This window comes from Chrysochloris asiatica, unplaced genomic scaffold, assembly GCF_000296735.1.
Source record: "Chrysochloris asiatica unplaced genomic scaffold, ChrAsi1.0 scaffold00140, whole genome shotgun sequence".
In the NCBI taxonomy this organism is placed as follows: Eukaryota; Metazoa; Chordata; class Mammalia; order Afrosoricida; family Chrysochloridae; genus Chrysochloris; species Chrysochloris asiatica.
This window is the reverse complement of record NW_006408658.1, coordinates 542,752-568,576: the sequence shown is the minus strand read 5'-3', so window position 1 is coordinate 568,576 and position 25,825 is coordinate 542,752. Positions and strand designations below refer to the sequence as shown.

The 25,825-nt window shown below is 43.8% G+C and overlaps 1 protein-coding gene across 1 annotated transcript in view; it reads left to right on the top strand.

Moving 5' to 3' along the window:
* The window catches only part of PPFIBP2 (PTPRF interacting protein, binding protein 2 (liprin beta 2)), a 193,329-nt gene that overhangs the window by 149,716 nt on the left and 17,788 nt on the right, over positions 1–25,825 (top strand). Inside the window, exons 7-17 of the mRNA XM_006870161.1 lie at positions 6,752–6,844; positions 10,318–10,426; positions 15,398–15,459; positions 16,568–16,643; positions 17,421–17,524; positions 17,799–17,866; positions 19,436–19,493; positions 20,825–20,866; positions 22,206–22,344; positions 24,209–24,350; positions 25,046–25,174. Of these exons, the coding sequence (XP_006870223.1) occupies positions 6,752–6,844; positions 10,318–10,426; positions 15,398–15,459; positions 16,568–16,643; positions 17,421–17,524; positions 17,799–17,866; positions 19,436–19,493; positions 20,825–20,866; positions 22,206–22,344; positions 24,209–24,350; positions 25,046–25,174 (1,022 nt within the window). The remainder of the gene's footprint in view (positions 1–6,751; positions 6,845–10,317; positions 10,427–15,397; positions 15,460–16,567; positions 16,644–17,420; positions 17,525–17,798; positions 17,867–19,435; positions 19,494–20,824; positions 20,867–22,205; positions 22,345–24,208; positions 24,351–25,045; positions 25,175–25,825) is intronic.

Sequence of the window (25,825 nt, the reverse complement as noted above, 5' to 3'; positions counted from 1 at the left end):
AACCATGGCAATGAAACGATATACGATAGGATGAATGTAAAACTAATGTTCTCCCATGTAAACTATCACATAATTCAAAATAAAACATTAAAATAATAATAATAATCTTGAAATTCATTTTATACCAGGTACATTTAAACACACACACACAGACAAAAATAAAACCCCTTTTTCTTATACATATCTGCATATCATTCCATTAGCTGACCTAATTTTATTTAATTAGTTCCCTTTTGATGGTTGTTTAGTTTTGTGTTCAGCTTTTGACAATTGCAGATAATGCTGCAGTGAGTTGCTTGTACATGTGTGAAGATATTGGAGTGAAAGGATGGCTCAATGAGTATCTGCACTGGAAATTTTGACAGCTATTTCTAAATTTCCCTCTATAGATTTGTTGTTGGTGGTGCCATAGAGTCGGTTCTAACTCATAGCAATCCTATGTAGGGTTCCCGAGGAGAGGCTAGTGGATTTGAACTGCCAGCCTGGTGGTTAGCAGTTTAGTTTTTATCCTACTGCTGTTTTAAGTTCTTTGTGCATGTCAGAGGCATGGGTGGAATGGAATCTACTTTTTCTCGGATCATCTCACTGAGAGCATAACTTTCAGAAGTCTTGCACTTGTCCTCGGCCTTGTTCTTTCCTTTGGAGTTTGCACTTTTATTTGTTCTTAGCATATGTTTCTGTGATCTTTTGTAGAAGTCCCTTTGATAACTAGTTTCTTTCAAAGTACCTTTAAGTTTTCCTTTCTGTTAATATCATTTGTGAGATTACACAGTCAGAATATATTCCTTTTAAGCAGTTCAAGCTTCTTCAGTCATTTTCTCCTTCAGAGGTTTCTACCCATTTTATTTCTAAAATTTCTAATCTGATTTACCAAAGTCCACAGTTCTTGTCTGTCTGTAACTAGGTCTTCTCTTATTCATTTCCATGAACTCTCCAATAACAATGACCACATTCTTTCAAGGAACCTCACATTTACTTTATAACTGGTTTCTCCTTTTGCTTTAATATTAGAGCTTGTTGTTTTTAATTGCCATTGAGTCTTTTCCAATTCACAGCATCTCTGTGCAGGATTTCTGAGTAGCGGCTGGTGGCTTTGATAGATAAGGAGAGTGACCCAGAAGTACAGTTAGCTGTCCAGTGCTTATTGTACTGTGCCACACCACGACTCCAATATTAGAGCCAAAGTGCTGGTTTTCCCAGTTTCTTTCTGTATTTTCCTGGATAGAAACTGGAAATGAGTGAGAAAAAAAAAGACAAATACTTAGTGTTCTACTGAAAGGAAATTTTAAAGAGTGATCCAAATATAGTTGCTGCTCCACTCCATTACTGTTCCCTGTCTCTGCAGTTATCAGTTTGGGAATCTGATCAGAACTGCATCTGTCTTCCTCCCTTTGCTTAGTGGGTTATATTCTTTCCCTTAGTTTTGTACAAATACACATTATCTTGGAACTGTTTTTGAATAATCTTACTTGCTATAAGTGAATTTTAGGAAATCAGGAAAAGCAAGTAAATTGCTAGAAAATTGGGAACGAACTATACTTGATTTTCAAAATAGGGAAGTAATTTAAATAGATTCTATAAAATTCAGTCTATTAAGCCTGGGGTCAACCCTATGATATTTTCGGAGAAGCTACTTTGATGATAGAGATGAACTAAGAGTTAGTCATGTCTCCTTGACCTCATTGGATTGGATGTTAATTTTTCTTGTAGTAGTAAAACCCAAAGCAAACTCATTGCCACCAAGTAAATTCCAGGGCCTCGTAACCCTATGTAGACTTTCCAAGACAGGAAATGTTTAGGGAGGAGACAGTTTCATCTCTCTCCCCTGGAATGGTTGGTAGATTTGAACTGCTGACCTTGTGGTTAGCAGTCCAATGCCTAACTCTGCACTTCATTGAGGTATTGCATGAACGTTGCTTGGATTAGTCTTGTGGATAAGATGAAGGAATATGGGCTGAATGCTAAAATGGTTATATTGGTACCTGAATGGTAATGAATCAGCTGACTGACCCTTAAGGATGATTTTCAGGTAATCTAGAAATATGTCCTTAGATTTCCTGCTGTTTACCATGTGAGTCCACAATTGAGGTGTTGCTAGAGAAGGTCTTGAAGTTGTGATGATAGGAATCCAAAGAAAAACTAATATGGTTAACCCTAGATGAACTGGAGAGATGGGGTATCGCTCAGCAACTAATAGAGGTTGAAGGACTACGTAGTCTAAAATCACTGCTGATAGAGACGGAAGCGCTTGAACAGTGAGACAGACACCTCCAGGGAGGGGAAGAAGCTTGTGGAAGTGACTGGGAGGAGGAGGTCAATGAGAAGGAGTGTGGAGCATAGTGTGTTAGACACAGATGCTTCTCTGCCTAGGGAGTTTGGGGGTGGGATGAGATGATGGAAAGCAGGGGCAGCAGATCTGGACACTCATTTGAGAAGTTTAAAATTGGAGAGAGCATGAGAAGGGAGAGGGCAGTAGAAGGTAGTGAAGATTCTTGACAGAAGAGGAAGGCCACCGTCCTTCCCCATAGATAACTGTGACCACTGAGTTTCTGCAGAGTGACCCTAAATGTCTATTGACTAGGGATTCAGAATTGAATAGTTATGAATTCTGAGGTTTGCAGGTATTAAAAGTGGTTGTCAAAGACCAAACTATTCTAAAGATCTTACAAAGGAGTCAGGCTTGGAGTGGGAAATGAATGAGTAGGGTTTGTTCTAGAGTGTGAGGGAGTTTGGGATTGCGGTCATGTTAGCATGTTTAAGTGTGGTGTGCGCAAAGTTTACGGAAAAATGGGCTTCAAGATAATAGAATTTTCCCCACAAACTTTTGAAGCCCCCTCTTCTGTAGCCTGCGCATGAGGTGGTGGCATGCTTGGAGTGGGAGAGTTGGCCTTTGCAGCATGGACACCTGTATAAAGGGGCAGTGTCTGTCTATGCGCTCTTGCTTTAGCCCCCTCTCTGCTGTTGCTTCTGCTTCATTTCCTGCAAGGTGTCTAATTTTAGGCTCTGTGCCTCGGGTGTTGTCGTGTCAGGAGGGCCCTCCAGCATGGTGCAGAGGAGCTATGTGCTGTTGGGAGTTTGTTCCACCAGCCTGTGGATGAGGCAGGCATTAGGAAACAAGCCATGCCTTTTGATTTCTGTACAGAAAGTGGAGCCATGGCCAGTGACGGCTGAGTGCCTCCCAAGGCTGCTCACCTTGTGTGCACTCCTTCCTCTCCTGTGCTGCTTTCTTCAGGAGCTGTGTGTCTGAGAGCTGACTGACCCGGCATGCTTTTTTCTCCTCTCTCTTCCTTCCTACAGTCAGTTCTGAATGTGATCAGTGAGCTGCAGGAGCAGATGTGTAGGCTGCAGCTGGACATCCACAGGCAGATGCAAGAGCGCCAGTTACACAGTAGGGACCACCCTGAGGAGGTAGCGGCCGGCGACGAAGTGGCCGAGTCCCAGCCCTGCAGCCAGGACTGTGCCTGTTGGGAGGGGTCACCTGTAGGAACCACACTTAAGTATATCAGAGCATGCATGTGTGGGGTATTTCCCTGGTGGAGGGGCTGGGGAGCTTAGCATGGTTCTGTTTTTGCCTCTGGATATAGCTTGGGACCCATTCCTCTGGGGAAGTTAAGTGAGCTTTGCAGCCCTCACTGAGCAGTGTCTGAGCAGGTGAGACAGATCCTCAGACAGGTGGTGGTGCTCATCTCCTTTAAAGCTGGGAACAAGGTGTATCAGACACTCAGGGATGGGCATTTGTGCCAAAGGAGCATCAGTGTTCTCTGGACTTAAAGATTAAACAGAATTCATTCCATGTGATTTTTACTCCATAGGGGAAAAGTTGTTGTTGTTGTTGTTGTTAAGTGCCATCGAGTTGGTTCCGACCCATAGCGACCCTGTACAGGGTTTCCGAGGGTGTAAATCTTTACGGGAGTAGAAAGCCTCATCTTTCTCCTGCGGAGCGGCTGGTAGTTTTGAACCGCTGACCTTAAGGTTCACAGCCCAATTCGTAACCACTACGCTACCAGAGCTCCTTATGGGGGAAAAGTAGCATCATAAAAGAATGAAAGAATTCTTTCAAGATTATATTTTAAAGATGTTTACTCCCAGAGAGAAACTAGAACACAGTTTTCCATTTGCTATGATCATCAGTTAGAGGGAGTACAGTGACTCTGTAGGGTAAGCACTGGGCTGTGAACCACAAGATAGGTGGTTTGAGCCCACCAGTCTTTCCCCCCTGTGAAGAAAGATGAAGTTTTTTGCTCCTATAAATCTTTACAGCCTTGAAAAGCTTGTACAGGGTAACTATGAGTCAGACCCAGACTCAACAGCACAAAACAACATGATCTATTAATTAGGTTATCTGAGTTTCCTGGAAAATCTCCCCACATAATCCCATTAGAGTGGCTTTCAAGCGCTCTAGCTCATGTGGAGTGTAATTGACTGGGATTCTAGTGTCTCTGGTGCTCTGTGGCATTACTTATGCCTGGTGTGGCAGCAGAACTAGGATGAACCTGCACTGCTTGCCCAAAGTCCAGTGTTGAAGAGGACTCGGGAACAAGGTCCATTAAATAATGGCTTGAGTTCGTGTTTCATTCAACATACAGTGAATACCCACTGTGAGTGCATGGTGGTGCTGGGTAATCATAGGTTAGCAAAAGTCCTCATGGAGGGAAACTAGCCATTAGCAGTCCTACAAGTAATTATTTCATTGTTGTTGTTGTGTGCCGTGGAGTTGGTTCCGACTCATAGCGACCCTGTACAGGGTTTCCGAGGCTGTAAGTCTTTACTGGAGCACAAAGCCTCACCTACAAAGCATGAAACGGACACACAAGGTCTCACAAGAGAGTGTACAGCAAGGACACTTGCGGCAGTGTGGAGGGAGGCCTGAGGGTGGGTAGGAGGGAGCATGGTGGATGGTTCCAAACCCAGAGAATGGCATATGTAAATGTGAAGGCAGCTGTATAGGACCAGGTTGGAGAGGAACTAAAAAATGTCCAGTGTGGTTGGACCATAACTGTGGGGCAAGCCGGAGTAAGAAGCAGACAAGTATTGCTTAAGGGACATAAGATTTCTGTTAAAGGTGATAAAATATTTGGAAACATAGTATTGATGACTCCACCATACTTGCTTTCAAGTGCTTTTGAGTTGTTTTCAACTGTTGTTGAGACCTCATCTGACAGAACAGAACTGCCCCCAAAGGCCTTCTCTTTATGGGAGCAAATCCCTTGGTCTTTTCTCCCCTGGAAACCCTAGTGCGTTTGAACTTCAACCTTACAGTCAGCAGGCAAGTATTTAACATCGCACTACCAGTGCTCATTTCAACCACATGTAATTAATGTCGTCAAAGTGTGCACAGAAATGTTGAAATGGAAGATATTTTGTTCCATGTGTTTTATACCACACACACAGTTAATGAGCTTCGAGAAGCAGAAGAGTGACATGATCAGATTTGTTCTGTAACCATATTCCCCTGAATGCTGTGAGTTCATTGGACAGAAGGAGGACAGTAAGACAGAGGACTAACCAATGAGAATACTGTCCAGGGCACCAAATGTAGTGGCTAGTTGTGGAGTTGGAGAGAAATGATTCAAGTTATTTTCTTGGAAGTAGAATTACCAAGTCTTGGGCAATGGGTTACATGGGGGAAGGGGTAGAAGGAGATGCAAGAATGGAATCCAGGTTTCTGGCACAAGTGGTTAGATAAATGGATATGCTGAATGAGACAAGGATGACTAGGGAGGGAAGTAAAGGTTCCATTTTGGACATGGCAATCCTGTGATGTCTCTGTGACATCCGAGTGTATAGATTAAATAGCAAGTTTGTTGTATAAGTTTGGCGTTCAGAAGACATATAGAAATAATTGCTTTTATGCTACATTGTTTATGGGAACTAGTCAATAGGACCAATTGTTAAGGGAGACTTGATTTCTTTTTATTGAAATGTCTCCAGACTCAGATGTTGTAGGTTTGAATCCCAATTCACCACTTTTAGCTACATAATGCTGATTTATCAATGACCCACTCAGCAATCTCCATTGGTTTCTTACTGTCTAAAGATAATCCAAAAATCTTCATAAGAAAACCTCCACCTTATCTCCCTCTGCTTGCCTAACACTCATTCTCTGCTCTAACCCAACAGGTTATTTCCTATTCTGTCTTCTCTCTTGCTGGATTCCCACTTCTTCCTTTCTTTCATAAAGCCACTTTCCTCTTCTCAACTAGCCTCTACACTCAGCATTTAATGTATGTTCCCTAAGTGTTTCATTTCTACCCCACTCAGCTGTCACTTCCTCTGTGACATGAGTCCCCTCTTGTGGCCTCCTCCACTACCAGCACAGAAAGACGTTTGCTATTTTGTCTGCTTCACACAAGTGATAGGTGTCTCATTTCAGCTTCTTTGTTCCCTGTGTTTTTAAGCCCTGCTTGCCTCACACCACACAGACACATATGCATGATGCACACACACACACTGCAGTGGACTCGAGCTTGAGAGAAAAAGGCAGGCAAGAAGGGTTCTAAAAAGAAGAGGACATGTTTTTCTTATTGGTCTGTGCAGCTCCCTGATCGAAGAGATTTCCCTTATTTTTAAATAGCCACACTGCTTTTCCTGAAACAAGAACCACGTTGATAGATTAAAACCACAGTGTGGAACTTTATGCTTTTCCTCTGCCCCTGGTATCCTCTCTGCATGAGCTTACTAGGTTTGTAAATCCAGGGTCCCTGCTGCTTGTTAACCATCAGAACTTTGTCTTTTTCTCCTGTCCCTCTAGGAGTTACTGCAAGAACTCAGACACCTCAAAATTAAAGTGGAGGAGTTAGAAAATGAACGGAATCAGTATGAGTGGAAGTTGAAGGCCACTAAGGTAAGAGGCAGTTCTGATGCTATTGGGGGACAGCACTGAGGCCAAGTACGGTGGGCTTGTGTCCAAGCTGGGGCTTTGTCCTGGTGTGGCGCTGTGGATTAGTGTGCTGGACTGCAAGGCTGGTTTGAACCTTCCTCAAGGTTGGCTGTTCAAGCTCACCAGCCACTCCTTGGAAACCCCTTACAGGGTTGCTATGGGTTGGAACGGACTAAAGGCACTTAATACTAACAACCTTGAAAAAGAGTTCCTGGGGTGGTCCTAGCCGTAGGCTAAGCATAAGCACTGGGAGGCTAACCATAAGTTTGGCAGCGCAAACCCATCAGCATTAGTGGTGGTGACGGACCTTGGAGTTGGTTCTGACTCAGAGTGACGTGGTGTAGGGTTTCTGAGGCTGTAAATCTTCACAGGAGCAGAAAGGCTCTTTTTTTTTTTTTCTCCTTTGGAGCAGCTGGTAGATTTGAGCTGCTGACCTTGCCGTTAACAGCCCACCTTGTACTTCACTGTGCTACCAGGACTCCTTCAGAGACCCTGTACAGGTTAACTATGAGACAGAACTGAATACCAGCACTTAACAAGTTTCACAATGCATATTCACCCTGTTATGCACACAGGCAAAGGTCAGGGAGCTGCTCACACCAGAAAGAAAAATGGGCTGCAGGAGGCAGATTTGGATCCAGTGAGATTCTTTGGGGAAAGTCTGCAAAATGATGAGCTCCTGAAGGGTAACAGTCAAGTCTCTTTCCTCTCACCGCACCCCACGGTGCCTAGCTGAAGTCGAGGCCTAGAAAGTTCTCTGAGAGAAAGAGCCAATGAGCGAGCTCGTGAACAGCGAGCCAGGGACAGGGCCTAAGGCAGGGAGCCACCAGTGTTGTATAGTTTGCATCCTTTCTGAGTTCCCAGTTCCTCTAAGAGGCCATTTTTCTTAAAGTCAGCATGCCTTATTTTCATCAATGAATGTATTCCTGAAAGTGACACATGCTTCCAATGTATTTTCAGTTAAATCATGCGTTTATTAAAAAACTGGGAAATTTGCTGTTTAAAGGACACCAAGGACAAACACTCTGGTGAAATAAATTTCTTCCACCTCCTTTGTTTCCTCTCTTTCTCTAATAATTAACATGCAGAGATTAAAATTACTGAGTTGAATTAAGCACTTTTTTTTTTTTTTTTTTTGGCCCTGTACATGTATTTTAAAATGTCAAGTCTTCATTAGTAAACATTAGGAAACTTCACATTAAAAGTCACGTGAGCCTCAGCCTCCACAACCCTGAAACCAGAAGAACTGGATAAGTGTCTGCCAGCCACTGCCAATCACTTGGAAAGGAATCACTCTGGGCGGCCCTGAATAGAGAGAAAAATGTAGAACAAAACCCAAAGTCATAGAAAGTGCCTGATATCCTGGCCAAATAGAAACCAATGGAGCCCTTGAGACTATGGCCCTGAGTCATCCTTCAAGCCCAGGACTGGATGAACACACACAGGCATATCCACACACACGTATACTTTTCACTCGGCAGGTCTATAAGGGGAATAAAACACTAGGTAGGTGTATACACCTTAGAATAAACCAAATTAACTGAGACCAAAGGGCAGCATTGGGGAACAAGGACAAAGTTCAGATGATTGGAAAAGGAGGACTGGAAGCAGGAAACACAGGGAGGAAGTGGGATAAAATCTATTTTAAAGTAATTGTTGACCATTTGGTCTCAGAGATGCGATTTTTTCAAGCAGTATAATTCTTGTGGGTAGTATTATTTCTTGAGTCAATTTGTTATTTAGCTATAAGATGACCTTAGGGGTTATATGTATACAGACACACACATATAGTGCCATTAAGTAGGCTCTGACTCTTAGCGACCCTTTATAGGGTTTCCGAGGAGCACTTGGTGAGTTTGAACCACCAACCTTGCAGTTAGGAGTCCACTGGGACCCGGTGTGCTGCTATAGGATCAGTACCCGGCTGCTGATCGCAAGGTTGACAGTTTAAACTCAGAAGGTCTGTACAGTCAATGTAAGTCAGAACCTACTGGATAGCACTTCACAACAACAATACATATAAATCTATGCACATGTAATTTTCAAAGAGCTGGTTAATTACCTTAACATAATTTAATTGAATCATTTTTTTCCTTTCCCACTGATAAGTGATATGTAGCATAATGACGGGGCTTCAAAAAATCTGTGGGAAATGGAATTAAAGATAATGGAATTTTGAAGCCACTTTGTATAACAATTTAAGTACTTTGCAATTATTAACTCATAACACCCCAAGAGTCCATTCCGATTTTACAGTGTACTCATTTTAGCAAACTGAGGCACAGAGAGTTTAAAGAACATTTCCAAGATCATTCAGCTGGTTAGGAGCATTCCTAGTCTATCCAGACTTATTTGCCTACTGGTCTGTCTGTATGTGAGTGCAGCCTTGTATGTACTTGCCTCACAGTCTCCTGTACTAGGAGGACTCTTACTTAAATAGCTCAGAACCTTCATCACAATGCTTCACTCAAGCAAGTCCTATCTAGGTAAAACTTTGAAGTTTTACATACCACCCTCTATTATAAAACCAAGTCATTTTTTAAATTAAGTTCTTTGCCTTGGCATGTAGACCTTTAAAATAGGTTGTTTAATAACTACCAGGTGTTGAGTGTCTTCTAAGCACTTGAACGTACCTAGACCTTTGCTTACGTTTTCTCCTTTAATCTACAAATGAACCAAATGAGATATATCTTCTTATTCTCATTTTCCAGGTGAAGAAACTAAGGCTCAGAGTGGCTCAGAGGGTTAGATCTGGGCCCATGTTGTTTCAAAACTCATGCTGTCTTTCTTACATCATCCTGATTCCTTACAGTGAAAACCCACACTGTTTTTTGAAGTTCTTCAGTTTTTTTCTTTATGGCTTCTAAGGTGATTCCTAGCCCAGTTTAGCAACACCGGAGTGTGGTCTGAAGACTCAATGAGACCAGCACCTGCAGAGGGCCAGAATACCCATTTCTGCATGTCAGCCTTTGGCTCACTTTCGATCCACTAGTGGTGATTTGATTTCTACTCTACTTCCTGCATAAGGTGGAAAGATGAAAGATGCATGTATGTTGTTATGGTGGTATGCCTACATGCTTGGGCATGAATATCTTGGGAGCAGGAAGACCACGTCTAGACAATCCCCCCATTTCATATCATCTAACTTCTCAGACTCTAGAGATGTCAGGACCTCAGAGGGCAGAGTAGGCCAAGAGCCTAGTCAGGTAGGAGTGATGTAGCTGAAGGAGCAGGTTGATAGTCATGGCTGCAGGTGGGACTGGAATAGCCAGGAAAAGTAAGCCCATTCAGCAGCCCTCTGCCCTGTAAGGAGGCTAGTAAGGCTTTGCTGGCTTCCTAACACGTCTTAGGCCTCAGTGGCCTCTGGACTGGACTTAAGCCTGTCGTAGTTCAGTCATCCTCTGACCTGGAAGGGGGGTCCTTTGTTGCTCTTCCAGGCTGAAGTCGCCCAGCTGCAGGAGCAGGTTGCCCTGAAGGATGCAGAAATTGAGCGTCTGCACAGCCAGCTTACCCGGACCACCACCCACAATGGCCATACAGAGAGAGGTAACTGGCTTGACAGAATGCAGTTGTCCTTGCCCTTTCTAGCATCGGTGGGCATGTGTATCTGTGAATGAGTGTATATGCTTATGTCAATAGGAATGTTGGTTCTCACGTATGTGAATATACAAGGAGGCTTCAAAGTTTATCAAAAAATTCCATTACCTTTTAATTCCATTTTTTCCTGGAACATTTTAAGCCCCCTTGTACATGTGTGAACATTTATGAATGGGTACTTGTATGTGTTTGCATGCATGCACATGTGTGTACATGCCTTAAAGGTCATGGATTTGTTATGAAAAACATGGATCCTTCCCCTGAGGTTCAGTTTTGAAGACTTTCCTCACGTACAGTGTTAATGAAAGCTCTGTGCAGCCACGTCTGGACTTTATTCTGGGGATGTGGGAAGTGCCTGCATGTTTACATGATTGAAAGGACTTCCTTCTGTGTCATCACCAAAGTCATTCAGTCATTCCACATATGCCCTGCCTGACACTTGTACAAGGCCCACGGGCTACAGAAGCAAATGAGTTCTTTCTCATCCTTTAGATCCCAGTTTCAATATTACCTCCTAGAAAGCCCTTTCCAGGCCACTCTATCTCAAGAAGGTGTCCCAATCCTATTTTTCTCTAACTCAGCATCTGTTGTATTTCCTTCATAGCAATTACAACTTTTCAGTGCTACATTTTGAGAGCTCTCTTGTAAATATACGGTCACAACCACTCTGGGGGAGGGTCTGGGTCTGTCTTGTTGAAAATTATATCTGTATTGTAATAGTCAACCCATGGTAGGCTTCTAAGAAATATTTGTTGAACAAGTGAATGGATATTAAATGGTCCCTGAGAAGTCTTAAGTCTTAATAATTAAAAACAGAGGCTAAAACCTCAAATATTCGTAGCATGAATTTTCTATTTATGACTATTTGTCAATGTTTACAAAATGGTCATAAACCTTCCAAATCCCCACTTACCCTTTAGGCTTTAGAGCAATGTTGGGGGAGATCAGATACTCCTGTGTATTGGAGCCCTGGCTCGGGATGGAGAAGCCCTGCAACCAAGAACCAGCAGCTTAGACTGGAGAAGGAAATTAGTGACCAGCATGCTCCTCATCCCTTCCCAAGTCTTTCTCAATGTCTGCTAAGCAATTAGGTGTGCCACTACTGCCAAGGGACAGTGTGGAGACTAGTTCCTCCTTGGATACTCTGAACTACCTGCGATGCCAAACCTTGGTAGGGAATTCCCATGGACATGACTTTGAGACCAGACAGTCCTCTTCTCTACTCTGTGTTTGCCCATAGTCTAAGCCTTCCAGACTCTGCTGCATTCCATCTTCAGGCACCTCCTGGAGCTAGCCCTTTGGTCACCTTCTGCTTAGGTTTGCCGGACCTCAACTGTAGCTTACCCTCACCAACTAGGCTGCAAAGCTGATTGTCGACTGCCAGGAACTAAAGACAAAGAGCAAGCACTCTTCTCTTTACTCTCAAATTAATCCCATAGACACTCTCCCTGTATCCTTGTTGACTACGAGCAAGCGTATTGAAAATGGGATACCCATTCTTCTCGTCCTTGTTTCCTGTGCTTTTCTTGTATAGACACTGCTATTCCTTTTATAAGGAACTCTGGTCATGTAGTGGGTTAAGCATTGGACTGCTGACCAAAAGGTTGGTGGTTCAAACTCACCAGCCACTCTGAGAGAAAATGAAGTTGTTGACACCTCTAAAAATTAACAGTCATAGAAGCTCTAGGGAGCAGTCCTACTCTGCCTTACAGGGTTGCTGTGAGTTACTGAAACCAGTTTGAAGATGAATGTAGGCACCTGAAAACCAAAATGACAAGCTTTCTTCCACGGCACATTCTCTTCAGCGGGGTTGAGTTGCTGAGTGCAGTGGCCACACACAACTCAGACGCCATAGTCACAGTTATGGGTTTATTAGGGAAGCTATTCAGGGTCAACAATGTCCATGGCACACTTGATCCAGGCAGGACATTTTCTCTTCAGTTAATGCCCACAGACAGGCCTTTCTCTCTGCCTGGCCAGTGTTACACAACTCTTGTAGGATTGCTGATAATTTCCCACAGACACATCACTACACCATAAGCCTCAGTATGAAGGCACTTGTCTCTGGCTCCATGGCTCAGAAAAACCTAACTTTCCCAATTAATTGCAGCCTCTTGGCCTGAGTCACTCAGCTTGTTCTGTGTCTGGGAAGCCCACCACTCTGTCTTAGCTCTGGCTCTTGGATCTGATGTTGCTGCTCCTCTGCCTTCCCACCAGTGTAACAGTTTGATGTCCCTGGGTCAGGGGGGCTCAATGCGCTGGGATTTCGGGGTCCAGATGACATGCTCCACTCATGGCCTTTCTTCTTTGATGGTAGAGAGATCCCCCTCTCCTACTTCTGAGATAGCTTGTTGTTGTTGTTATTAAGTGCCATTGACTCGGAACCGACTCATAGCAACCCCATGCACAGCAGAATGAAATAATGTCCAATCCTGGGCCAACCTCATTACCGCTGCCACTGGCCAATCCATCTCATTGGGGGTCTTCCTCTTTTTCTCTGACCCCCCCCATCTTATCAAGCATGATATCCTTCTCCAATGACTGTTCCCTCCTGACAATATGTCCAAAGTATGAGAGACGAAGTTTAGCCATCTTGGCCTCTAAGGAGCACTCTGGCTGCAGTTCTTCCAACACTGGTTTTTTTGTTTTTTTTGGCGGCCCTTGCTCTTTTTATTTTTTTCTTCTACCCCCTTATTTCAAAGGCATCAATTCTTCTACTATCTTCCTTATTCACTGTCCAGCTTTCACATCCATATGAGGTTATTGAAAATACCATGGCTTGGGTCATTTGCACCTTAGTCCTCAAGCTGACATCTTTGCTTTTCAACACTTTAAAAAGTTCCTGTGCAGCAGATTTGCCTAATGCAATACGTCGTCTGATCTCTTGACTACTGCTTCCGTGAGTGTTGATAGTTGATCCAAGAAGAATGAAATCCTTGACAACTTCAATCTTTTCTCTGTTGATAAGAATGTGTTTATTGGTCCAGTGGTGATGATTTTTGTTTTCTTGAAATTGAGATGTAATCCATACCTAAGGCTGTGCTCTTTGATCCTCATCAGTAAAATTTTAAGTCTGCTTCACTTTCAGCAAGCAAGGTTGTATCATCAGCATATGGGAGGTTGTTAATGATTCTTCCTCCAATCCTGATGCCACGTTTTTCTTCATAGAACCCAGCTTCTCAAATTATTTGCTCAGCATACAGGTTGAATAAGTATGGTGAAAGAATACAACCTTGTCGCACACCTTTCTTAATTTTAAAACATTCAGTGTTCCCATACTCTGTTTGAAAAACTGCATCTTGGTCCAGGTACAGATTCCTCATGAGTACAATGAAGTGTTCCAGAATACTCATACTTCTCTATGTTGTCTATAGCTTGTCATGATCCACACAATTGAAACCTTTGCATAGTCAATAAAGCACAGGTAAACATCTTTCTGATATTTTCTGCTTTCAGCCAAGATCCATCGGACATCAGCAATGATATCTCTCGTTCCACAGCCTCTTCTGAATCCAATTTGAATCTCTGGAAGTTCTCTGTCAATGTATGACTGTAGCCATTTCTGTATTACCTGTAGCAAAACTTTACTCGCTTGAGATATCAAAGAGATTGTCCAATGATTTCTGCATTCCGTTGGGTCACCTCTCTTTGGAATGGGCACAAATCTGGATCTCTTCCAATCAGTCAGCCAGATAGTTGTCTTCCAAATTTCTTGGCAGAGATGAGTGAGGGCCTCCTGTGCCGCCTCACTTTCTTGAAAGATTTCAGTTTTGATTCCATCAGTTCCTGGTGCCTTGTTCTTTGCCAAATCCTTCAATGCACTTTGGACTTCCTCCCTAAGTATCATTGGCTCTTGATCATATGCTACCTTTTGAAATGGTGACTCCTTTTGGTACAGTGACTCTGTGTATTGCTTCTATCTTCTCTTGATGCATTCTGCATCATTCAATATGCTCTGGCATAACTGAGATAGCTAGCTCAGTTTATACCCATGTTAGAATTCCAAGTGTTTAAAATCACAATTAACCTTGTTAAGGATCATTAACAACTGAATCCTATCATCCTTTCAGTATCTTTGCCCACCTTTTCTTACTCAGACCCATCAGGAAAAGAATGATTAGATGGGAGTTACAAAGATTTTGACTAGAAAAGACATATTAAAATAATTTACTACACCACAGTACCTGTTTGGAAAATTCCTGGTCCTCCAAGTACCTGGTGGGGTGACTCCCAGACCTTTCAGACATCAGTCTTTGACTTGGCTCTCCAGAGCAGTTTGAGAGACATTCAAGAAAGCCCTTCATGGGTCCAGAGTAAGAGGAAACTATGTTAATAATTGTTTTCCCTTACCTGTAGTGTAATGTTTAGAGGTCCATCTCAACATTTGCCAGTCAGTTCTGACTGTGTCATCTTGAATTAAGTCAAGTACCCAACTCTTTCACATAATCACCCTTTTCCAGTCTATATTCAACTGTAAGCCTTTTTTTCTCTTGCTTTCTTGCTTTAAATGCTTCTTAGCTACAATCCCTAGGATGTTTGATTTTTTCCAAGAGCAGTTAGAGGTTCAGATACATGCCTGCCTGAGTTGTAAAGGATATGAAGGTTGCATTCCATTGAGATGTTGGTTGTAAAAGATTTTTGAGCCCTTTTGTGTCACCTCTGAGTAAATGGCATTTTGGGTTTTCTTGCAAATGTTTATAAAGAGAAACCAAAATATTAGGTTCATTCATTTAGTAGTTCAGCAAATATTTAATGATACTCTTTGCCAGACACCATCCTGGACTCTAAAGAAATAAAGGAACCTTTGTGTCATTTGTTCACAGGGAAACTCCTCATGTTTGCACTTAGAAACGTCTTAATATATGGGGATTACTCTTGGAATTTGTATAACTAATTTTCTCTACATCTAAATTTTTTTAGACCAAGAAATTCAACGTCTGAAAATGGGAATGGAAACTTTGCTTGTCGCAAATGAAGATAAAGTAAGCTGGTCATCGAGTGGACCAATCTTTTTCCTTAGACATCCCTGGTCTGTTTCATTTCTGCTGTTCTCTGATCTTCTATCTAAGGCATGCCTATCACGTTATTGACACATGAGTGTGTCAGGAGAACAGCTTCTGCCTTCTAGAGACTCAGCCTCAGTTACCTATTACTGGCTTTGAGACCTGAGACCTTTGCTAAGTGAAGTCTCCCAAAGACAGATGAATGTCCTGCCTGCTCATGTTGATCTGGGGGGAAAATAAACAACAATGGGTTAGACTCTTGGGAAAACTCAGAAGTAGTTCCTTTACACCTCCATGTGCATGATCTGAGACACTGAGCAGCATGCAATGCCTCAGTTTATCCTGCCTTCTTAGATGCTTCATATTTCATTCCTGCATAGTCATAAAATAACCATTATTTGTAAGTACACATTCTCTGTGTTTCATGACCATTCACTTTACAGATGAGGAAACTGAGACTCAATGTGCTTAATTACCTTTGCCTAAAGTCAAGTAACTAGTAGATAGCACAGCTAGAGTTCAAACCCAAGTTTAACTCCAGAAACTATTTGCCCCACCCCCACCCCCAAATCTCTAGGTTCCTTTGCCTTGAAATAAATGATCCTCTCTGGGAATTGCTTTAGTTGTACATATAATTTCAGATTCTTAAGGAACAGGTAAGGATATTGGGACAAATAAATACAGTGGCTTTATTTGAGTCATATTTTATGTAGCTCCAGAGGATAGCACACACAATAGGAAGCAAATTTTCAAATTTCTTCCTCCTCAGGAGCATAGGGAGACAGGAAATTTCATGTTTTTGGAAATGTGAAGGCCATGCCAAGGAGGTTTTTTTTAAAAAAAAAAAACTAGAGAGTGGCCTCATAGCATTCAGGTAGAAGTGCAGATGCCTGGGAGGTAGACCATTAAGAACTCAAGCTCAGTGGGAAGGGACTTTGGATATTGTGTTTCCCTTTGTAGTGTTCTATAAGTTCCATAGTGGAGGTTCTTACCAGTGTACCCAGAATGCAGCATTGGCCCCAAGATGAAATTGTCGGAGCTACCAGTGGCGGTGTTCACATCTAAATCTGTTCTTACACTCTGGCAGGACCGTCGGATAGAGGAGCTGATGGGGCTGCTGAATCAGTATCGGAGAGTGAAGGAGATCGTGATGGCAACTCAAGGTAAGAGCAAGTGGGGATCAGTTTCCTCCAAATGGTATTCCATCAGTTGTGTTAAACAACAGTTCTGCCATGGGATTCTTCGTCTTGGGGCTGTTTAGACTGCCTTGGATGGTGGGGAATTGGCAACTAATGATTGTCACAAATTTTATCAGATGACAGTCATTTCAGAGCTGCCAGGAATTACCCAGGTTACCAAGGACATAAAACCAACTTTTAACCCTTTGGAATCCCTTCTCTTGGAAAGTCTCCTGTACATCTTCCCAGGATACCCCCTAGAGGCAGTGAATGAAATTCATCTTGGAGCAAAAATCAACCCAGTGTCCTCATTAGAGCATGTTCTCCCCTCCCCCTGCTGAAGAATCTAAAAGCTCTCCACCCTACCCTCTAGCTAACCCAGAAAGCACTTTGGGAGTCTTCCTCGAGACACTAGGTGCCTGGTCACTGCCCAGGGCCTCTGCCAGCCCAAGTGTACACATTACCACCTTGTTTTCTTGACTCTTTGGAGATCTTGGCAGAGGCAGCAATGGGTCAGTACTTGACTGCCTGTGGCCAAGCTGAGAAAAGTGGGGGCAACATGTGAACTTTGACCTTAGGATGACCCTGTGAGTTCTTGCCCGAAAGATGCCCTAAAGAATCTTTCAAACACTCTCTATTCTCTCATTGACTGCTTAATTGTTTTTAATGAAGAGGAAACTATGTTAGGATTTTGTGGTACAGATACAACTGTGCATGAAAATTACACAGTAGTGATAATGCCTTTTGCATTAATGCTTCCAGGCCCTTCTGAAAGAACTCTCTGTATTAATGAAGAAGAACTGGATGCCAGTTTCAGGAAGTGGCCCACTGCAAACAAGGGACCTGAAGAACTATTTAAGTCAGAGGTACTGTGTTTCTATTCACACTACAGCTAGGATCCACACTTTGTCTAAAACTTGGACCCAGCAAGAAGAGACAGATTGACCCATCTAGATCAATATACCAAGCTCTTGACATCTTGAGTAAGGCCACCCACACTGACATATCCACCATGGCTGTATCTAAGTGGGGAAATGTAACTCCGCAAAAGAAAATGTCCAAGAAGGGGAAAGGATGGGCTGGTGGGTAGCCTGCAAACTTTAACTGCCCTTTATGGTGACTGTTCTATTTCTGGTGCAGATGCCCCCAAGATGTAGCTCTCCCACAGTGGGACCACCACCACTGCCACAGAAATCCTTGGAAACCAGGTAGGATGCCTGAGCACTTCCTGGAGCATCTATGATCTTAGGCCATTCTTGGGGGTGGGTGATAGCTGGTCACATCTTCTGGGCAAATCTGCCCTTTTGTTGAGGTACTTCAGGCCTCAGTGGTAGTATAAGGGAGCCACAACCAATGAATAGTCCTGAACCACTCCCACATACCTCTCTTGGTTTAGGGCTTCCCTTCTCACAGGCTGAGAGGGTCATTGTCACTGAGACAGCACCTGGCCAGAAGTAGGAGTCTCAGCAAAGAGGTGACTGCAACTCATCTTCCATTGTATCCATTCTCTAGTGGCTCATCAAAGCTGAGAGAACATCCCATGATGTGTGCCTATCATTTTCATTCACATCTCTGGAACATTCTTCTTGCTTGTGACAACTCTCCAGGGAGGGTCATTGCCCCTCATAGGGAAATTAATCTAGTTGCTTTTAGGCAGTTTCATATAACAAGGAGCTAGCCTGGGGGGTCACTTGGCTACTACCTGTCTGGTTTCGTCTAAATGGAAACTGCTACTGATTTTCTGTGTCACCTTTTCAGAACACATTTCCAAGTTGGGCTTCATATAGGAAGATACAGTAGCTTTATTGCCAAGAACAGGCTGTCTTTCAGACAAGGTATCTGGGGAGAAGTCAGCCACAAGCATAAAGGAAACAATGCCAGAATGGCTCTGAGTCCCCAGAGCATATATCTTTGTTGTTGCACACTTGACCTAGGTTCTCAAGGCCCATTTTCTGGGGCTCATAGAGGCCTGTTGTTTCCCTGAGGCGTTAGTCCCAGAGTAAAATGAAATGTGTTAAAAGGTAGTTGGCCTGTCTTTAGTTTTTACAGAGTAAGAAATTTGGTATATGAGTCTACTTAGAAAATCAACCCTAGAAACTAACTTGCTGTGACCAGACTCACAAGGGTATAGACAGATGCTTTCTTCATTCAAATTGAGAAGCATGACTGTCAAGGAGATGAGGATCCTTGTGACCACTCATATCACTGTTCATCTTCGTCCACCTGGTATCCTTCTCTGTGAAATAGCCTCTATGAAATCAGACTTCCTCTCAGCAGACTGTTTGGGGTATACAGAATCACAACAGGAAATCTGAGGATCCTAGTCGGTGGTACTTTGGAACTAGGGTGGTCTGATATACTTGCCTATGAGAAGGTACCAGTTCCCTCCTCCTAGGGTTGCTCTGGGGACTCAGAGAAGGCATAATATTGCCTTTCTTTTGGATTTGGCAAATGCTGGTCTTATTTTATGGCCATACAATATTTACCTCCCAGCAGTGCAATACAATTGAGTGTATTTTACTTTTTTGAGAAATGCCTGAGAGTTTTCGTTTGGGTTTAAGTGAAGCCCAAATGCTCTCACCAACACATTGACAGACCAGATTAGGTGGGCCTCTTACTAGGGTGGGCCAGGATAATCTTTTATGGAATATTATTACTAAAAGGTGAATTTTTCCAAGACATATTTCTGGTTAAGCATCAGAAGTGCCCTGTGCATGAATGTCCCTCCTTCCTTAGTAACTGTATTTGTTCATCTACTTTCTTTTTTGTTTTTCAAGGGCTCAGAAGAAACTCTCCTGTAGTCTAGAAGACTTAAGAAGTGAATCTATGGAAAAGGTCAGCTCATTAATCTCTCTAGTGATTACTTAGTGACTCCTTTGTGTCTAGCACAGTGCTGGGATGTATAGGTCAGGTCCTGGTCCCTACTTCATTCAGGCTTCTACAGAGAGGTTGGAGAGTTACATGATCATTTTGAGAAAACGAGTCAAATGTGGCCCAAGGTATCTTACACACAGAACAGCTCAGGAAATGCTGCCTGAAGGTGGTGAGCAGAAGAGATTGAGGTGGGTAAAGGCTTGCTTAGAGCCCAGTGGACCAGGGAGGTTTTAGGAAATGATGGGAACAGGAAGAGGTGAAGTCAAAGCCATGAGTTCAGTCACACCAGAGAAGATCTTGAATATTGACTCGATCATGAATTCTTTGTCAAAAAAATTCCATTTTCCAAGAACTTCTGAAACTCCTCCTTACATCCCAAGGGCAGTTGGGAGCATTTCAGGGGTTTTAAATAAGGACGTAATGTGGACAAAGAAGATAATCCCAGGAGTAGCAGTTGTTGTTAAGTGCCATTTATTGGTGCTGACTCATAGCGACCGGATGTATAGGGTTTCCAAGGAGTAGCTGATTAGCAGTCCAGTGATTATCCTATAGCACCACACCAGGACTCCAATCACAGGAGTAGGTTTGGGGTCATTTAGAAGATTAGAAGGGAGGCTGTTAGAAAAGTCTAGATAGAGATTAGGAAGCTGGTGACCTTGACCATCTGGACAGACCTCTATGCCAGAGAGGAGGGCCCTAGAAAATCCAGCTCAGTCACTAAAGAGCGGTCAGTGTGACCCATGCTACATAAGACCCCTGGGTCTCCAGCAGTGTGCCAACAACAGCGTTGGTGATACAATGTTGTTGTTGTTGTTCTGTGCTGTGGAGTCAGTTCCGACTCATAGTGACCCTGCACAGGGTTTCCGAGGCTGTAAATCTTTACAGGAGCAGAATGCCTCATCTTTCTCCCGCGGAACAGCTGGTAGTTTCGAACTGCTGACCTTGCAGTTCGCAGCCCGATTCGTAACCACTACACTAATAGACAACAATAAATGCCAGAGCCAGCAGGACCCATGGGTCCATACAGTGTCTTTGCTCCCAAGGTCACATGCCTCACTTGCCCTGGTCACATTACTGACAGTTACTCAGATCATTGCCCAGGCGGTTGGACTGTAAGACTTGTATTTTCTGCCAACGGTGGTCATTACTTGCCGTGAACATGGCGAAGGAGAGAGGATAGATGAGACTTTTGGATTTAAACTGACAGGTGGTTTTGAGTTTTTGCTGTTTGTGACTAACACCAGTCGGTCTCTTTTTCTCCACATAATTGAATCCTTCTTGCCACTCCATAGTGTGTTGATGGGAACCAGCTCTCCCCGGTGGTAGAACCTAAGGTACCTTAAGTGTGATTCCATCATCTGTTGTGGTTGTTCTGTTTGCTAGGGTGTTTTTATCTCGCAGATTACAGATTTTATAATCTTAATGTTTTCTAACAATTAAGGGAAAGATGACTAGAGGAAAAGCATGGCTTTCTCCCCCATTTTCTTTTGTGTGCATCTAGCTCTGTAATGGGGGAGCTCTATACTAGAAGCTTGTAGCCCTCTGGCAGCCTTCTTGTTGTCCTCTCCCTCAGAGGGATCTGTGCCTCTTCATTTACCCTTCATCTGATGTTTTTCAAAGTAACTATTACCATGTTGTTGTTGTTGTTAAGTGTCATCAAGTTGGTTCTGACTCATAATAACCCATCATTGGGTTTCCAAGGAGCAGCTGGTGGGTTTGAACTGCCAACATTAGCAGTCCAGTGCTGATCCTACAGTGCCACATCAGAACTATCAGCTATTACCATATTACAGACTTTTTCTTCCACCTCATGTTTAAACTCTAATCCCCCTGCTGTAGTATAGCCCTCTCAGGAGAGATCCAGATAATATGTGCACTTGGTGAAGCCCCTGCAGAAGGCTGCCCTGACTTGGTCTAACTGAGTGTCCTGCTCTGTGACCACCTCTCCACCATCCACAGGAAAGCAATTCTGGGAGAACAGGGTGGCCAAGCCCCAGATTGGCCTCGGTCGCCTCTTCTGCCAGCAGGAAAGTGTAGATTCCCATTTTGGTAATTTGCTGATAGTTGGTGACAGTGGATGACCTGAGATGAATGATTTTACTACTCTATTATGGACTATTGGTGTGGCCTTGTAGCCTAAACACCAGACTGGGAACCGCAAGCCCACCAGCTGCTCTTAGAAAACCTGTACAGGTACGCTATAAGTCTGAATCAGCTCAATGGCACTTAACAACAACAATAATTCTGGACTTACTCTCTTCATCTGTGAAAATGGGCTTAAATAACACCTTGCAGGATTGTTGTACATATGATAAAACAATATACAGATTTTATTAGAATTCTGGTTTACAGGATATTTAAAGAGCTCAAAGGGTAATTCATAGCTGTTCTTTGAGCTTCTGAAGAGCTCAAATGGCAAAGGCCCTATGTGTGAGCTACCTCTACTTCCTCCTTAGGGACAGTTGTAGGCATCCTTAGATTCGGGCTTAGTTCTCTCTCCCTTTTATGGGCTGAATTAAATGGTTTTGAGGGGTCTAAGTGAAAAACAGCTCTTGGAGGAGTGAGATGTTGTTTCCTATCTGCGTTTAAGTCTGAGACTGAGGGCTAATATGGCATATCTCTTTTTCTCTGTGTGTGTTTATGTGTCTGTCTGTCTGTCTTTCATTGCAATAGGATAGCCCTTTCTTGGTGGAACACAAGTATCCGACATTACCTGGGAAGGTTTCAGGAACCACACCCAATGGAGAGGCTGCCAAATCTACTCCCACTACCTCTCAGCCTGATGCCCCAGGAAGCAGCCTGCCAAGACTGAGTGAGTATTCAGGCCACTGGGCTGGCAGTCTCAGAAGCAGTGTCCTTGGCACATCCAGTTATTGTATAAGATCCCTGCACCTACCACTGTACCCCACATTGGAGAATGGTGGGGTGGATAGATGAGGCAAGTTGTACCGGGGTAGTCCCACTTCTAGAGAAAATGACTGTCTGAGCAAGCTGTTGTTTCCTTAAATGAACACTGCAGAACCCCAGAAAACCAGAGTGTGTACTCACTCTGTTTCTTTCCAGTGTCATTATTCCACTCCCATTTTTTCCTCCTTTTCTATTCCTTTTCTCTCAAACTTCTTCCTGCCCTCCTTCCCAGCCCTCTTCTTTTCTGTCCCTCCTACACACTACCTTCCTTTGTCTTCCTGATCTTCTCCCTCCTGTTTCTGCCTTCTTCTCTGCTACTTCCCTACTGCCACCATGATGAGATTCTGCACTCTTCCAGGTGAGAGCAGGGATTCTTTTCTTTAGGGAAATGGGTAATGGGCAAGAGTGTCAGTCCTCAGGAATCCTTCTGGTGGTTAGGACCTGTAACCATGGAGTTCATTGCTGCTTTTCATCTGTGATAGTCCATTTTTCCCCAACAGCAGCTAGAGGAGATTCAGTGGGGCCTAGGAGGGGACATTGTTTTCATGGCAGAACTTTCTCCACCTCTGATTCCTCAGCCCTGGCTGTTCCCTGAGCTGACCTATGTGTTGACCACATGATGACCAGTTCTACCCTTGGTTGTAAGGGCTCCAGATAAGCCCTTTAGTGGATGTGCCCTGGTGACAGTCAGATTGTGGACTTGGATCAGCAGCTTTGGATCATTGCAGTCTGTGCTGAGTGAGGCTTGGCACACACACAAGAGCTGCGTGTGGCCTGTTGTATTCAGTTGTCCCTCTACCTGTGTGCTGCTCACTCAGTCTGGCAGGAAGTGCCCCCAGGAGCGTTCAGTCCCTTCCTGTGAGGTCTCCTCTCACTCCCCTAACTCTGTCAACTGAACTCAGTCACCTTTTACTCATCCTTCCACATGGGGTTATTTTTCTTTCCGTTTGAGTTTTTCTCTTTTGCTTGATGACACTCTTTTGTTTATTTCTTTGCCTCCCCATAACTCTGTTTGGCTGGACTTTGGCCTCTCTTGCTTCTTCATGTGGCTTCTCTGCTTCTTGGTTGGCTGGAGATCGCGGCCGGAGTGTCAGTGCCCCTGTATTAGGTACTGTACCCATTCCAGGTGAGGCAGAGAGTGAGAGTGTTCTTGTTTCCCTACCCTGCACCCCCCCGCCCAAACATTCAGTTACATTCCCCCTCCTGCCTGCGTTTCTCTATCTCCCTTGGGCTAAGAAGATGAAGCTCCTTGCTGGAGTAATCAATAAGTGCTTGGATCCAGATCCCTTAGAATTTGAAAACCACTAACTTACCACCAAGCTGCTCCTCAGAAACCCTATACAGGGTCACTCTGGGTCGGAACCGACTCGACGGCACTCAACAACAACAATTCACCCAGCTTTAAAACATTAGCTAATTAACTCCTCAGAGAACCTGGCATGTGCCTAAGCCCTGTGGTCTCTGAGATCTTGATTCAGAGTTCTGCCCTGAAGACAGAACTGGGCAGATTCTGCCAAACTCCTACTTTAGTGTGGTTGTTGTTGTTAAGTGCCGTGGAGCCAGTCCTGACTCATAGCAGCCCTGCATAGGGTTTCCAAGAAGCAGCTGGTGAGTTTGATCCTCCAACCTTGTGGTTCAAACCGACCTTGTGGTCCAGTGCTTTAATCTACAGCTATCACACCAGGACTACAAGGGTGACCTTAGGGGAGGTTTGTAAAGGTCATGTCCCTTCCTCTCATTCACATGCCATTTCATTCTTTCAACTTCAGGAGAAACAGAAAGTAATTGGGATGACACTGCCCTGGCCAACGACCTCTCATCCACCTCATCTGGGGCTGAGTCGGGCCCCCAGTCTCCTCTGACACCAGAGGGTAAACGAAGCCCCAAGGGTATCAAGAAGTTCTGGGGAAAGTAAGTTGATAGTGATGATCATAGCCCTACTACTTGAAATTGCCCTTTAAATGGACAGAGAATGTGTATAATACTCAAGTCCACCAGCTGTTGAAATAGGAATAAACAAAAGTTGTCATGTATGTTTAGAAAAAGAAATTTGTGTTCTTTTTTTAGAGCCCAGAGAAGGGAAACTTTCAAAGTCATCCATCTGTTATAGCTAGTCACCTTCCATGTCATTCATTTTAGCCATCCATCTATCCATTCTTCATCCATCCCTCCCTCCCACATACCCTGAGCACAGTCACTGTAGTTCACACTACATGTGCTTTGTGAGAGACATATGGATGAAACCAAATCTTTCCTTCTTAGGGGGTTCACATGTGATTTGTTAAGAAATTTTTCAAGACAGCTAAATATGTTCTGGCTCAGTTGACCCTAGAGTCTATGAAACGAAGTAGCCTCCTACCAAGCATCAATTTTTACTTAAGCTCCCATGAGAGTTCGTCCATGTTCCAGAGGCAGGGTCAGAATTGAGGGTTGGGTCTGACCAAGAGGCTGTCACAGGTTGTAATCTTTGACCTCAGGAAGGAAAAGCACTGAGAGGTAATAGTGCCCAAGGCCAGGCTCTGGCCTCTGTGGCCCTATGGAGATGGGCTTGCCCTGAGCATTTTCAGACTGTCTCCCAGTGGTCCCTACTGATTATCTTCACGCAGAATCCGAAGAACTCAGTCAGGAAACTTCAACACTGATACACCTGGGATGGCGGAGTTTAGACGAGGTGGCCTTCGGGCGACTGCAGGGCCAAGACTCTCGAGAACCAGAGACTCCAAAGGTCAGAAAAGGTAAGACTCTAGTTCATCTGCACAATGCTGTAAAATCCTGACCAGGTTGAAGTGTGAACTTGCAGTCCCAGAATTTTGAGAGATAAAAGACAGGAACACTTGTTGCAGGGCTTCACAGCCTTTTCCACGTGACATGCATAGACATCTTTCATGTTTATAAGGACACAGAAAGGCGCCCTGGTAGGGCAGTGGGTAAGCACTTGGCTGATAACATAAAGTTTGGTGGGAGAAAGGTGTGGCAGTCTGCTGCTTAAAGGATTTGTTATTGTTTGGTGTTATCAAGTTGATTCCAACTCCAAGTGACCCTCAAGGGCAGAGTAGAACTGACCCATAGGCTTTCCTAGTCTGTAATCTCTGTGGGAGCAGATCATCAGCTCTTTCTCCTGCAGAACTACTAGGTGGGTTAGAATCACAAACCTTTTGCCCTGAAAAAAAACTATGGTGCAGTTCTATCCTGCAGAGTTACTGTGAGTTAGAGTTGACTCAATGGCAACACGTTTTGCTAAGGACACTGAGTAAATTCAGGGGGCTGCTTACAGCCAAAGGTGGGTGAGAGGATGGAACCCTCTGGCCAACAGGAAGACTGAGAGGCTGTATATTTCTGCACATCTATACTCTGTTTTCAGCTGTACCTTTGCAAACTGCATTGAG